We start from the raw sequence: 14,725 nt of genomic DNA on the forward strand, positions 1-14,725 counted from the left end.
TTCACATCTACAGTGTCATTTTGTATTTTACAAATCCATCCCCTGGACTGGACTGGACCCTTTAGGGGCTGGACTGGTCCCTTTAGGGGCCAGACTGGACCCTCTAGGGGCCAGATTGGACCTTTTGATGACCAGACTGGTTCCTTTTAGGGACCGGACATGCCCTTTAGGGACCAGACCAGACAATTTAGGATGCAGATTGGGTGCTTTAGAGGCCGGATTGGTCCCTTTGGGGCCGGACTAGAACCTTCAGAAGCCGGACTGGGCCCTTTGGGGACCAGAGTGGACATTTTAGGGGCCGGACCGGTCCCTTTGGAAGCCGGACTGGACCCTTTGGGGACCGAACCGGACCCTTTGGGACACTTTGACTGTTCACATCTTCAGTGTCATTTTGCATTTTACAAATCCAGCCCCTGGACTGGACCGGACCCTTTGGGGGCCAGACCAGACCCTTTGGGGCTGGACTGGACCCTTTAGGGGCTGGACTGGATCCTTTAGAGACTGGACCAGACAATTTAAGGGCCAGACTGGACCATTTAGAGGCCAGATTGGACCTTTTGATGACCAGACTGGTTCCTTTTAGGGACCAGACATACCCTTTAGGGACCAGACCAGACAATTTAGGATGCAGATTGGGTGCTTTAGAGGCCGGATTGGTCCCTTTGGGGCTGGACTAGAACTTTGACAAGCTGGACTGGACCCTTTGGGGACCAAACCAGAGCCTTTAGGGGCCAGACTGTTCCCTTTGGGGTCAGACTAGACCCTTTGGGGGCCTGACTGGACCCTTTGGAAGCCGGCTTTGGCCCATGGGCCATATGTTAGACAGCCCTGATAGTAGAGGATTACAAGTAGAAAGTCCCATGAATGGGACCCCCCCCACCCCCCCAGGTGAGTGTCTCAGGTCAGTGAGAGTGGTGGGTGTCTGTGTGTGTCAGTGTGTATCTGTGGGTGTCAGTGTGTAGGTGTCTGTCTGTAGGTGTCAGTGTGTGTCTGTGTGTGTCTGTGTGTGTCTGTGGATGTCTGTGTGTGTGTGTGTGTGTGTGTGTGTGTGTGTCTCTGAGTGTCTGTCTGTAGGTGTCTTTGGTTGTCTGTGGGTATCTGTTTGTGTCAGTGTGTGTCAGTGTGCGTCTGTGTGCGTCTGTGTGCATCTGTGTGTGTCAGTGTGTGTCAGTGTGTGTCTTTGGTTGTCTGTGGGCATCTGTTTGTGTCAGTGTGTGTCTGTGTGCATGTCTGTGTGCGTCAGTGTGTGCCAGTGGGTGTCTGTGGGTGTGAGTGTGTGTCTGTTTGTGTCTGTGTCTGTCAGTGTGTGTCTGTGTCTGTCAGTGTGTGTCTGTGTGTCAGTGGGTATCTGTTTGTGTCAGTGTGTGTCAGTGTGTGTGTCAGTGTGTGTCTGTGTGTGTCAGTGTGTGTCTATGGTTGTCTGTGTGTGTCTGTGTGTGTCTATGGTTGTCAGTGTGTGTCTGTGTGTGTCAGTGTGTGTCAGTGTGTGTCTGTGTGTGTCAGTGTGTGTCTGTGTGTGTCTGTGTGTGTCTATGGTTGTCAGTGTGTGTCAGTGTGTGTCTGTGTGTGTCAGTGTGTGTCTATGGTTGTCTGTGTGTGTCTGTGTGTGTCTATGGTTGTCAGTGTGTGTCAGTGTGTGTCAGTGTGTGTCTATGGTTGTCTGTGTGTGTCTGTGTGTGTCTATGGTTGTCAGTGTGTGTCAGTGTGTGTGTCAGTGTGTGTGTCAGTGTGTGTCAGTGTGTGTCTATGGTTGTCTGTGTGTGTCTGTGTGTGTCTATGGTTGTCCGTGTGTGTCTGTGTGTGTCTATGGTTGTCAGTGTGTGTCAGTGTGTGTGTCAGTGTGTGTGTCAGTGTGTGTCTGTGTGTGTCTGTGTGTGTCAGTGTGTGTCTATGGTTCTCAGTGTGTGTCTATGGTTCTCAGTGTGTGTCAGTGTGTCCTCACCTGTCTCGTGCGCCCTGGGTTCGCGCAGGCCCAGTGTGCTCAGGTTCTCCTCGCTCCGGCTCAGGGCTGGGTCATAAATCACCACCTCCTTGGCTCTTATCTCGGTCACCGCGCTCCCCCTCCGGTCCAGGAGGTCGTTCAGGGAGCTGTAAGTACTCACGCCGTTCTGCTGCCATTTAGAGCCGGCTTTCGCGTCTCCTCCTTCCGGAAAGTAATCCGGGTCGGACTCTATGATGATGATGTTGTCGGCCCGGATGGTCCGGATGCCGGGCACGCTGCCGTACAGCTCCAGGATGTGCTGCACCGGCCGGGCTGCGTTCTCCCGGTCCTGCCGCCTCCTCCGCTCCTTCTCCAGTTTGATGAACGGGTTCTCCTGGAGCGGCCCCAGGCTCTCCTGGAGCACCAGGCTCTCCGGTCCGCCGTCCTCCCGGTCCGCCGCGGGCCGTGCTTCTTTGTTGTGGCCGTGGTGCTGGCTGGCCGGGCTGATGGTGTACTTCCGCCCGGACCCTCCGCTCGGCCCTCCGTCTCTCTTGGGGCCGCCGCCGTTTACATTCCCCGTTACGTCTCCGTTCAGCCGCTGCGGGCCCGCTCCGGCTCCGGCTCCGGCTCCTGCTCCGGGGCCTGCCTCCGCTCCTCCGGCCCCTCCGGCTCCTCCGGCCCCGCCGCCCTTCGCCTTCCTCCGCTCCAGGATCTCGCGCTTCCAGGCCGGCATCCTCGGGCTCTCTTGGCCGGCCTCCTGCCGCAGCACTCGGACGTCTCCTCCGCCAGACATCGCGCAGGGTTTTTCGGGAGGGGTTGAAGAGGAGAGAGGCGTGCTCCGAGGCGGGTTTCCGGCGGTCCGGTGCGGCTGGACACCTGAATGGGGCTCGGTCGGTTCGTGCAGCAGAGCCGTTCACCGGCTCACGCGCATCATCCTCCCGTCTGCTCTTTCTCTCCTCTCCCTCTGACTGTCTGCTGCTCACTGGCCCCACGGTCCCTGAACGCAGCCCCGCCCCTCCGCAGCGGCACGAGCGCCTTCATCCGCTGCTCGATTGGTCCGCAGGGAGTGAGGACACGCCCCTCTTCCCTTTGTCGCACGCCCCTCACTGACGCAGGCCACACCCTTTTCTATTGTTGACTGGGCCGGGATCGCCTGTCAATCAAAAGTGCTGCGTTCAGGTGCAAACGGCCCCACCTCTTTCATATACATTAAACCAGTGGTTCCAACCTTGTTTTGCTGTGACCCCATTTTAACATCACACATTTGTGGCGACCCCAAACATTCAAAACAGAGAGTTGTTTTTTTGTTGTTTTGCTCAGATTAATTTGTTTTTGATCATGTAATAGTTTGCTATACTATGTTGCAAATACAGGTTATTCTTTAGAGGACATTTCGTCTATATAATGTATATTATTGTAGACAGAGGCAGTTAATCCAGGTGTAGATTACTGCACAAAGGGAGAATTAGATTTTCCTTGGTCAGGATATGTACAGTCAGTCCAGCTGTGATTTACAAGGACAATTAATACTGAACAAACAAGAACTGAAACTATGAATTATGAAAGAGCTGCAGCATCTGAACCCTTAATAGTCTGAGCCTTTTTTGGCTGTTTTTGAGTTCTTTTGATTTTGTCTTTATATAAAGAAATATGTACTATATCCATGTTTAGTGTCTTCTTTTTCAGCACAACTTCATCTATCTCATCTGTCTATTATTTTTTCACTTTAACCTACTATATCAACACAAAAGGCCAAAAAACACACACAAAATATAAAATCCAGTTTGAAAAATGTATATAATTTATTGCATAAATAACACAAAGATGCTAATGAACCTTTTCAAAGACTTTAAAAGTGAATATTGGTTCCAAATATTAAGTATATAAAATCAAAATTGTAATAAATTAAAATCTATTCAAATATTTGACCTAAAACCATATCTTTACATAGGCGTTTTCTCCAGTTTTCTCAGTCAATTACCAGAAATTCCAGGCGACCCCATGTGGGGTGCCGACCCCAAGGTTGAAAAACACTGGATTAAACGCTATTAAATTAAATTTTGTCTTTATTAAATGATCAAATCGCAATAACTGCTTGCTTTTTTCCCTCCAATGTGTACACTTTTAGCCATAGTACCGCTTAAATACCATTATATTATGTCATAATCACCATTAGACAGTGAAACAACACTGTACACTTCATTTATGCAAGAAATAAATCAATAAATAATATTCTCTCATAAATTCTAGTAAAACTGTTTCCTAATTTTTCCCAATCATTGAACCAATCTTTACAGAACATTTTAACACCTCAAATCACTCCTGTTCAAACAGGCTTTTTAATTTCCCAGCTGACTCAGGGCTGCTACACACTGATTACACTTTATGTATTTATGATATTTTAATTGTATTTTATTGTGTTTTAATGGTATTATTATTTGTACTGTGTATTTGTACTTCGCACTGTAAAGCACTTTGTGACTCTGTCTGTGAAAAGTGCTCTATAAATAAAATTTACTCACTCACTTCCTTAATAATCATGCCTGGGACGTTCATTCTTGCCAAAATGAAAGTGATTAAGTGAAATAAATGTTGTGTTATGATCAAAGTCCAGTATTTTCCAAGCCACAGTACCACTTAAATACCATTATATTATGTCATCATCACCATTAGATAGTGAAACAACACTGGACACTTCATTTATGCAAGAAATAAATCAATAAATAATATTTTCACTTAAATTCTAGCAGAACTTTTGCCTGATTTTTCCCAATCATTGAACCAGTCTTTACAGAACCTTTTAATAATAATCATGTTTGGGACATTCATTCGGTCTCACCTCTTTCATATAGATTGAAGGCTATTAAATTAAATTTGTCGTTATTAAATGATCAAATCACAATAACTTGCTTGCTTCCAGAAAACCTCAGATCAGCTGAAACACTGTTTTTTGTTTTTTTAAATCCAGGTTACAGACCCACCTGTTCTCAGCTGCATTTGAATAGAGTTTGTATTTTTCATTCTTTTAAGCTTAAAGTTTTTATCTGTTTATCTGATTTTGTTTTGTTTTGTTTGTTTTTCTCATGCCTATACATTTTATTGCTTCTGCTGAAATGCTTGTAGTGTTTTATGTAGAGCACTTTGAATTGTCTTGTACATGAAATGTGCTGTAGAAATAAACCTGCCTTGCCCCCCCACCCCATTGTCTACAGTTTTAGCCACAGTACCTCTTAAATACCATTATATTATGTCATAATTACCATTAGATAGTGAAACAACACTGTCCACTTAATTTATGCAAGAAATAAATCAATAAATAATATTTTTAATTAAATTCTAGCAGAATTTTTTTTATAGATTTTTCACAATCATTGAACCAGTTTTTACAGAACCTTTTAATAATAATAATGTTTGGGATGTTCATTCTTGTCAAAATGAAAGTGATTAAGTGAAATAAATATTGTGTTTTGTTCAAAGTCCAGTATTTTCCAAGCTTAAAGGACAGTGGGAAGTGTTCATTGAGTATTTATCCGTGATGCCACCTGTCCATAATCCGGATGAAGGAAACACATGAGCTGAGAAGGAAGAGGCCTCCTCCTCCTCCTCCTCCTCCTCCTCCTCCTTCTAAATGAATCAGCTCTAAGAGGGTTATTATTGGCCACTACAGGAGATTACTGTTCCTCATCAAACATTTATCACAGAGCCATAATTACCAACGAGGATAAAGGAGGCTGACAGGGAAATATAATTAAAAAGTGCAAACACATGGTTGTGTTTAGTCCTGCTGAAGTTCTCTGACAGGTCAAATACTGTTTATCACTTCACACTCACAGGAAACATGGATGAAAAGTGGAAAAAGTCTGCAAAAATATGAATCAAATATACTTCACATTATAAAAAATATGCAGTAAACATATTAAATGTTTCAGTTAAAGGTTGTTGTTGATGTGTTTACAGTGACACAGCACAGTTTCAAGTCTTTACCTTCAATTATACTTTAAAGGAAAACTTGACAAAACAAAAAAAGGAAACAAGTCAAATTGGTATGATATAATTATAAGTATAATTTATAAATGGCCTGGTTTTGGGGGCAAAAAAATAGAAAAACCTCATGATATGGTTATTTAAGCAGCTTCTCGTCACGCAAATAAGATAAAATGATGTAACAGCGCCCCCCTGCGGTAGATAACTGCTAACACACCACACTTACAAACTGAATTAACTTTTTTTTTAATTGATAATGAATATGATTATAAATGTGTCCTAAACTTCAACACGTTTATTCTGGTAAATTAACAGCATTCATGAATATATGTCAGTAATTGTAATCGATTACATTGTTTCTCAGTTCTACTCCTGGATTTCCACAAAACCACGTCTCAGACCCAAAGTGAGTGAATGGTTGAACATTTTTCACAGGGTAATCCATTACTTTGTTAATTTTGGTTTATTTTCTGGAATAGTTTTTCAGTTTGATTATTTTGCTCAGTTTTCATTAATTTTTTTGGTATTATTATTATTTGATTCCGTTACTGTTCGTTTTCTGAATTATCTTTTGTTTCTTTTTTCATTTTAAGGCCAAAAGACCTCAAACTATTTTTAGAGTTACATCCAAATTAAATTTTCTCTACATCAAACCATTCCCAGGTGATTTAGTGTGATGTTATTTTTCAGTATTTTCCTACATTTTAGTGATTATGTAGATAAACTCAACGATTAGTATATGACAGAAAACTTACGAAAAACGACTTTTGTATCTAAATGGGCTTATATTTATCACAGATTAATTATATATGATAATATATTGATGATATAGACATATATACATGTATTAATATAGACTGATGTAGTTTATGTTATAATTAAAGGGTTGGATTCCATGAGTGTTGAACTTCCTTCCACTCCAGTATCTGTACTGGTGTGTGGATGAATTTGTTTTTGGTTCTTATGTTACTTTGCTTTTGTTGCTGATTGTATTGTGTTTTTTTTTTACATGTATGAAATAAAACATTCATTCAAAGGGTTAAAACTGGAATCAGCTGCTTTTACGTATAAAAGTCACACCATTTTTATTGGAAAATTTATAGAATTTACATTAAATAAGTTCTGTGCAATAAAACAATCACATATTAAAGAACGGGCCATGAACGGAGGGCAAGCAGGGTTCTGGTTCTGGTTCAGGTTCCTGGTCCCAGTACCGGTCAGTGGTCCCATCTGTATGGTTCTTGGCTCTGCTCCTGGTTCAGGGTCTTGGTCCAGGTCAGTGGTCCTGTCTTCGTGGTTCTGTGGCTGTGCTCCTGGTCCTGGGTCCTGGTCCCAGTCAGTGGTCCCGTCTGCGTGGTTCTGTGGCTGTGCTCCTGGTTCAGGGTCCTGGTCCTGGGTCCTGGTCCCAGTCAGTGGTCCCGTCTGCGTGGTTCTGTGGCTCTGCTCAGGTTTCCGGCCTCTTGCTTCAGGACGCTGAGGAGGGACTGGGAACTCTCCAGGATCTGAACCACAAACACATGAAAACACACACAGTTATATGAGTTTAATCAGGTTAGAAAAGGAAGGAAAACATTAAAAACAGGATGGAATGAACCGAACAGAACCAAAAGAACCAACAAATAGAACCACTGAACAGAATAAATCATCTACAGGATCATTAAAGGTCAAGTCAAACATGTACAGGATCAGGAAAACGCCCTGAAACAGGAATAAGCACACACACACACACACGCGCACACACACACACACACGCACGCACGCACGCACACACAGAGTTTACTAATTTATTCATGAGCTGCATTAAGTTTTACTGACGTAGAGAAGACTGTGTGTTTTATATGTGTGTGTGTGTGTGTGTGTGTGTTATGTGTGTGTGTGTGTGTTATATATGTTATACACTATACTGCCAAAAGTATTGTCTCCTCCATCCCAATCCTCAGACTCAGCTGTTCCAGTCCCTTCCATGTCCACAGGTGTATTAAATCCAGCCCTAGACATGCAGACTGCTTTTACAAACATTTGTGACAGAATGGGTCTCTCTCAGGAGCTCAGTGAATTCCAGCGTGGAACTGTGATAGGATGCCACCTGTGTGACAAATCCAGTGGTGACATTTCCTGGCTCCTAAATATTCCACAGTCAGCTGTCAGCTGGATTATAAGAAAGTGGAAGTGTTTGGGAACGACAGCAACTCAGCCACGCAGTGGTAGGCCACGGAAACTGACGGAGCGGGGTCAGCGGATGCTGAGGTGCAGAGTGTGAAGAGGTGGACGACTGTCTGCAGAGTCAGTGGTACAGACCTCCAAACTTCATGTGTCCTTCAGATTAGCTCCAGAACAGTGCGCACAGAGCTTCATGGAATGGGTTTCCGTGGCCGAGCAGCTGCATCCAAGCCATACATCAGCAAGTGCAATGCAAAGTGGTGGATGCAGTGGTGTAAAGCACGCCACCACTGGACTGTAGAGCAGGGGAGGAGCCTTCTCTGGACTGACCAATCGCGCTTCTCCATCTGGCGATCTGACGGACGGGTCTGGGTTTGGCGGTCGCCAGGAGAACGATACTTGTCGGACCGCACTGTGCCAAGTGTAAAGTTTGGTGGAGGGGGGATTATGGTGTGGGGTTGTTTTTCAGGAGCTGGGCGTGGCCCCTTAGTTCCAGTGAAAGGAACTGGGAATGCTTCAGCAGAACAAGACATTTTAGACAATTCCATGCTCCCAACTTTGTGGGAACAGTTTGGAGCCGGCCCCTTCCTCTTCCAACATGACTGTGCACCAGTGCACAAAGCAAGGTCCATTTGGACATGGAGGACAGAGTCTGGTGTGGATGAACTGGACTGGCCTGCACACAGTCCTGACCTCAACCCCATAGAACACCTTTGGATGAATTAGAGCGAAGACCGAGAGCCAGACCTTCTGTCCAACATCAGTGTGTGACCTCACAAAGGCGCTTCTGGAAGAATGGTCCAAAATTCCCATGAACACACTCCTAAACCTTGTGGACAGCCTTCCCAGAAGAGCTGAAGCTGTTAGAGCTGCAAAGGGTGGAGCCACGTCAGACTGAACCCATAGACTAGGAATGGGATGGACCTGAAATTCATATGTGAGTCAAAGCAGGAGAGGGAATACTTTTGGCAATATAGTGTATGTGTGTTGTGTGTGTTGTATATGTGTGTTATGTGTGTGTGTTACTTAAAGAACATTTAAAGTCACAGTCATGGATAAAAAACAAAACAAATAAATGTTGAGAGAAATTAAGTAAAAACCATCTGAGGCATTTTGGAATCAAATGGAAGCAACAAATGAACTCCACCCATGAACCCCCACACCCCCCCTCCCCCTGTTCCTAAATGTCACCTTGGTGTATGCGGCCTGGCTCTCTGCGATGGTTCGCTCCAGCGTGGCCCTGGTGCTCAGTCTGTGCGTCAGACTGTCGTTGACTCGGCTCAGTTTCTCGGTCAGGACGCCGATGTCGTGCTGCAGACGCTCCCTCTCCTCCTCCTCCTGATTTATCTGACGGTTCAGCTCGTCCCGTCTGGAGTGAAGGTCCTCGATACCTGAGCACGACAGGGACGGACATTAGACCACAGAGGGACGGCACATTTCATTTGTCTTAGTTTTGATCAGGAGTTAGTCTGACCTTTGACCTCCTAGGGCCCACTGTCCACATTTGTGGACAAGAGTTTCACAACTTTATACAAAAAAAAAAGAAAACTGTCCACCACAAAGGACATTCCATAAAAATGTTAAAAACTGCATCTGAAAAAACTGTTGCATCATGTTTCCAATATTGGCACTTATTTAATAAAAAACAAAAGCTGGTACTTCGCTGACATGTCCTGGGTCTGAGGAGGTTAAGACTGGGTTAGGAGCTGGTGTCCTTCCACCCCCTGCTGTGATTCAGTGAGGACACCCATGTCCTCTGAGCTGGTCATGACACAGATAAAGGCTTATAGGTTACATAGAGTTATAGATTATATTTATATATTCAACTAATATAGTTGTAGGTTATATATTAAAAAAAACACACAAGTGAGACAGTCATATACAGTACAAATTCTAAGGAAAGGTAGTGGATTATAATGTAGAAGTATATATATGATTTGTATTTGAATTTATTTATTCACACTTCACAAACAAGAAAAGAATGAAAAGAAAAAATAAATTATCATACAAGTAACACAGTTATGCAGGAGAAGCCAAAAAGACTTATATAAATTCCTCCCCAGAAATAAACAATACACAAAAGAGAAAGAAAGAATAAAAATTCTACATAATTAAAATAATAAAAAATGAAAATCAAATGATATAAAACGTTACATTTTATAATGCATAATATAATGATAATTATTATATCGATTTGTAAATATACATGTTGTATTAATGTAGATTTCTATAGTGTCTGTGTTGTACTAAAGGTGTGTGATTAATAAGTGTTTACTTTTAGTCTCTCCTTTTCTGATGTGTATATAATACTGAAATTGTATTTCTTTTGTATAATATTTTTATATAATGGTATTTAGGGACCGAGCCGAAAGGTAAGGCCCTCTCACGCAGTGAGAGGCCTTGCCTGCAAGCAAGGCCCTATTGTTTTTCGTTCGTTTTTATATTATTATTATTATTATTATTTTTCCGTGACGCTTTAAACTGGAATTTGCCCCCCTAAACATGCTCAAAAACTCACCAAATTTGGCACACATGTCAGGCCTGGCGAAAAATTTGATAAAATGTAAAAATTAACCCCATAGGTGCCAAAATGGCCTCTCTAGCGCCACCTATGTGAAAAAAATGGGAAAAGCCCTAGTGGCCACTAGGAATGTCGTACAGACATGAAACCAGTGCCAAAATTCTTGTTGGATGAAGCACTACAAATCATCCACTGACACTTATGACCTAACTCCAACAGGAAGTTCGCAATATGCCTTTCAAAATAAAATTTCTAAAACTAACTCCGATGACACCGTTTGTCATATTGACTTCTAAATAGCATCAAAAGATAGAGTGAAACCTCCTCAAAAAAGTGATCTCTCACTTTTTCCGGAACTGTCTTAGTTTTTTTTTTACAAGCCCGCAAAGTTGTGATGTTTGGAACTCATTTTTCACTTTGCAGTTTTTCCTGACATGTGACATATCTACACGTTCATGGGACTCAGCACAATGCTCACATGCAAAAATTTTTGAGATAGGATGTACGGTTGTTGATTTATAACAATTCTTTTATTTTCATACTTTTTCCACTTTAGACTGCCATTTGACCCCCTTAACATGCTCCAAAACTCACCAAATTTGCCATGTATGTCATGGCTGGTGAACACTTTCATACAATATCAAAAATTAACCCCTTGGGTGCCAAAATGGACTCTGTAGCGCCACCTATGTACTAAAAAACACGCAAAATCTGCCCTAGCAGCCAGTAGGAATGTCACAGAAACATGAAACAAATGCCAAAATGTTGGTCTGATTGAGCCCGACAAATCATACACTGACACTCATGAGCTAACTCCAACAGGAAGTTGGCAATCTGCCTTTGAAAGTTACTCTACGTTTCTGCAATTACTGCTTATTCATTTCAGAGTTTTGACATAAAAGTTAGACCTCATTGAATTCCCACAAGTCTGCAGAATCCAAAAGTGAAAGAATTTTTCAGATACGCCCTACGGTTATGGAATTATAGCGATTTTTTGAAGACTATGTTTAGTTTCACTTTTCCAAATGGCAAAATCCCTATAAAAGTCTTGCTGGTGCCCATTTTCACATGTCTCTCTGTAGTGCAGTGGTTCATGTAGCTGCCTATGGAGCTGAAGGACCCAGGTTCAAGTCCCAGGTAATCCAAAAAAAATTTTTTTTTTTTTAATTTTATTTTAAAACAGGTTTTACTGCATTGTATTGTGGATATTGGAAATTTTGCACACATTCAAAAGTACACGGAGTACATTTTTTCAAAATAAAACCAAAATTAAGAATAATACAAAATGTCTATTACATAACTTCTTTTCATTTTTATGACCAAACACTCAACTGTTTGTACAATGTTTCTTCATTCAAAAGTACTCTTTCTCACAGACACACATCCTCACACAATAGGGTTTTTCCAAAATAAAAGCCTTAAATGTGGTAAATCATCACTTTTATACTCACTTATTCATACAATTTCAATTCATTTTTCAAACTGATTCTTTCTCTCACATTAAAAACAAATGCACATACACACAGTAGGGTTTCCAAAATAAAAGTCTCATTTTAAAGGTGATGGGGGTTTCAGCAGAGGGTCACTGGTGTTCTGTACAGATGTAAGGAGGACAGACACTAAAGGATGGGAACTGGTATGGGGACGGACAGGTGTGAGTGGAGCTGAGGCGTCGACAGTCACGGGTGGCGGATCGCGGGGGAGGCGGATCGCCCGGTGCGAGGTCCCGCCCAATGCTGCTTGCAGCTTTAATTTTAGTTGTTTTTTGTTGTTATTTTGCTTCGGGCATTTGCTTTTGTTGGTGGTTGTGCTGTTGTTATGTGAAAATTAAAAATAAAATCTAAACACCCATTAGAATTCATTCATTCAAAGGGTTAAAACTGAAACCAGCAGCTTTAACATAATAAGTCACAATTTTTACAACATTCCTATTGGAAAATTGGAAGAATTTAGATTAAATAAGTTCTGGGCAAAACAACAATTACAGTGTTAGTGATTGTACTGTGCTTTTTATATGTATGAAATAAAACACAGGTGTCAAACATGCGGCCCGGGGGCCAAATCCAACTCGCCAAAGGCTCCAGTCCAGCCCCTGGGATGAATTTGTGAAATGCAAAAATTACACTGAGGACATTAACAATCAAGGATGTTCAAATCATGTTAGGTCAATTCAACCTGAAGTGGGCCAGACCAGTTAAAATACTATTATAACAGCCTATAAATAATGACAATCTTTTATTTCTCCTTTGTTTTAGTGTAAAAACAGTAAAATTACATAAATGTTTACATTTATAGACTAGCCTTTTACAAAACATGTGAATAACCTGAACAAAAATGTCTTAAGTATGTGGAATTTTAACAATATTCTGCCTGTTATTCAATGTTGTGTGTATTTGTAGATCCACTGTGATCTGTAAGTTGTGATGCACATGTGGAAATGATAAAACTAAGGTGTAATATTGTTAAAATTGCAATTATTTTTCTTAAGAACTTTCAGGTTGTTCATATTTGTTCAAGTGCAGTTCATTCATGTAAACATTTTCATTAAGAAATTTAGCTTTTTTCACTCAAAAACATAGAAAAAACATTGGAGTTGACATTATTTATCAGTTCTTATCCTATTATTTATATTATTTTACTGGTCTGGCCCACTTTAGATCATATTAGGCTGCATGTGGAACTGAACTAACATGAGTTTGACACCCCTGAAATAGAACATTCATTCATTCATATAGTTGTTTTCCAGGTGATAGACGGTGTCATCTGTCAGGTTTAATCAGATTGAACAGACCCACCCTGAACACACACACACACACACACACACACACACACACACACACACACACACACACACACACACACACACACACACAGTCTGAAGCTCAAACTGAACTCCACCCTCAGATCTGGACCAGAACAAACCTCTGACTTACACTTGACCAGTTCGTTGTTGTAGGTCTGCAGAGCCGCGGCCTGTTGGGTCATGTTGGACCGGGCTTCAAGTCACCGGAACCGAAAGAAAAGACGTGAATTCACCGAAAACCCGCGGCTACCGGCGGTCTGTCATCTGACTGAAGCAGAACAGAGCTGAACTGAACACCTTCCACTGAAACAGTCCTGCTGAAGGCGGGTTTCCCTGACAACCGCTCCAATAGACCGGAAGACACCCGGAAGTGACTCTTCTTCTACGGTGGTTAAACAGGTAGGAGAAGGTTTAGCGACACCTGCCGATGTACGGGAACACCTGCCAGTGGTGACAGAGAAGAAAAAGACAAAAGAAAAATGATTAAATTAAGTAAGGAAAAAACCCTCTACAAATAATGAAATTAGCTAATAAAAATATGAAAAATATATGAAAATATTGAAAAATATGGGAGAAAAAAATAAAAAACACAAGTTAACCCTCCGGTATCCGGGCGCACCTTTTAGGCACACTTTGCACTTTGTTTTAAAAAACTTCATATTATTTTTCACAATTCAAATAAGGTTAGAATTCAAAAGTTGTTCATTTTTGCATGATCTTTAAAATTCTGCCCACCAACTAAAATTTTCACATTATAAACAAAAGAAAATGACCAGACTAGCATCTGTCTCTGAAGTGTGCCTAAAATCCACTACTTCTTCCATTTGATCTGTATGATTAGGACTGACCTTGATTTACAAAAATAAAATCAAATTAGAGCAGAAAAATTAATCAGTATTTAATAGTTTGATTTACAGATGTGCATTTTATGCACACTTGGTGACAGATGCTAGTATTTTTGTACATTTGACCTAGTGCCAAAAATAATAATGCAAATTAACCAATGTTGGAGTTAATCACTGACATATGCCAGGATGAAAAAAATCAAATATGTGATCCACTTTTTATGTTGTATATTGAAAAAAATTATTTATTTGTGTTTTTTGCATCCGAAGAAATGGTTTGTTTACATTACAAACACGGCATTTAAAGGGTTAAAAAAAGTGACAGTTATTGAGTATTTGGTATTTTTATTTACAGCTCAAGTTGATGAAATAGAAAAAAGTGTAAAAGAATTAAAAACAAACTGTATGAATTTTTTTTTTTTCTCATTATTCCACAAGTGTGCGAAAAAAGCACGCTTAGAGCTTAGTAAGGGCTTTGCTGGACGGGATAC

At 41.5% G+C, this 14,725-nt stretch overlaps 2 protein-coding genes across 4 annotated transcripts in view; both read right to left on the reverse strand.

Moving 5' to 3' along the window:
• The window catches only part of tprn (taperin), an 82,618-nt gene extending 79,568 nt beyond the window's left edge, over window positions 1-3,050 (reverse strand). For 2 of the 3 annotated variants that reach the window (XR_003936943.1, XM_030150501.1), the window contains exon 1: window positions 1,943-3,042. Coding sequence is in view for 2 of the 3 variants with exons in the window: in XM_030150501.1 (XP_030006361.1) it covers window positions 1,943-2,714 (772 nt within the window). In the remaining variant the exon portion in view is untranslated. Of the gene's footprint in view, window positions 1-1,942 lie in introns of all 3 variants that reach the window. The other variant, XM_030150502.1, reaches the window with a different exon arrangement.
• Window positions 3,051-6,947: 3,897 nt separating this feature from the next.
• LOC115430471 (Sjoegren syndrome nuclear autoantigen 1 homolog) lies at window positions 6,948-13,746 on the reverse strand. The gene is made up of 3 exons (XM_030150503.1): window positions 13,520-13,746; window positions 9,257-9,456; window positions 6,948-7,407 (listed from the first exon to the last, which is right to left on the reverse strand). Exons 1-3 carry the CDS (start codon window positions 13,569-13,571, stop codon window positions 7,315-7,317), a joined length of 345 nt encoding a protein of 114 aa, XP_030006363.1. The 5' UTR covers window positions 13,572-13,746; the 3' UTR covers window positions 6,948-7,314.
• Between the last annotated feature and the right edge of the window lie 979 nt (window positions 13,747-14,725).

This window comes from Sphaeramia orbicularis, chromosome 12, assembly GCF_902148855.1.
Source record: "Sphaeramia orbicularis chromosome 12, fSphaOr1.1, whole genome shotgun sequence".
Taxonomy (NCBI): domain Eukaryota; kingdom Metazoa; phylum Chordata; class Actinopteri; order Kurtiformes; family Apogonidae; genus Sphaeramia; species Sphaeramia orbicularis.

Coding starts and splice junctions, on each gene's coding strand:
- LOC115430471 (XM_030150503.1), bottom strand. CDS start 13,571: ATGACCCAACAGGCCGCGGCTCTGCAGACCTACAACAACGAACTGGTC. Junction 9,457..13,519: donor CAACAACGAACTGGTCAAGT/GTAAGTCAGAGG, acceptor TGTCGTGCTCAG/GTATCGAGGACCTTCACTCC. Junction 7,408..9,256: donor GCCAGGCCGCATACACCAAG/GTGACATTTAGG, acceptor TTTGTGGTTCAG/ATCCTGGAGAGTTCCCAGTC.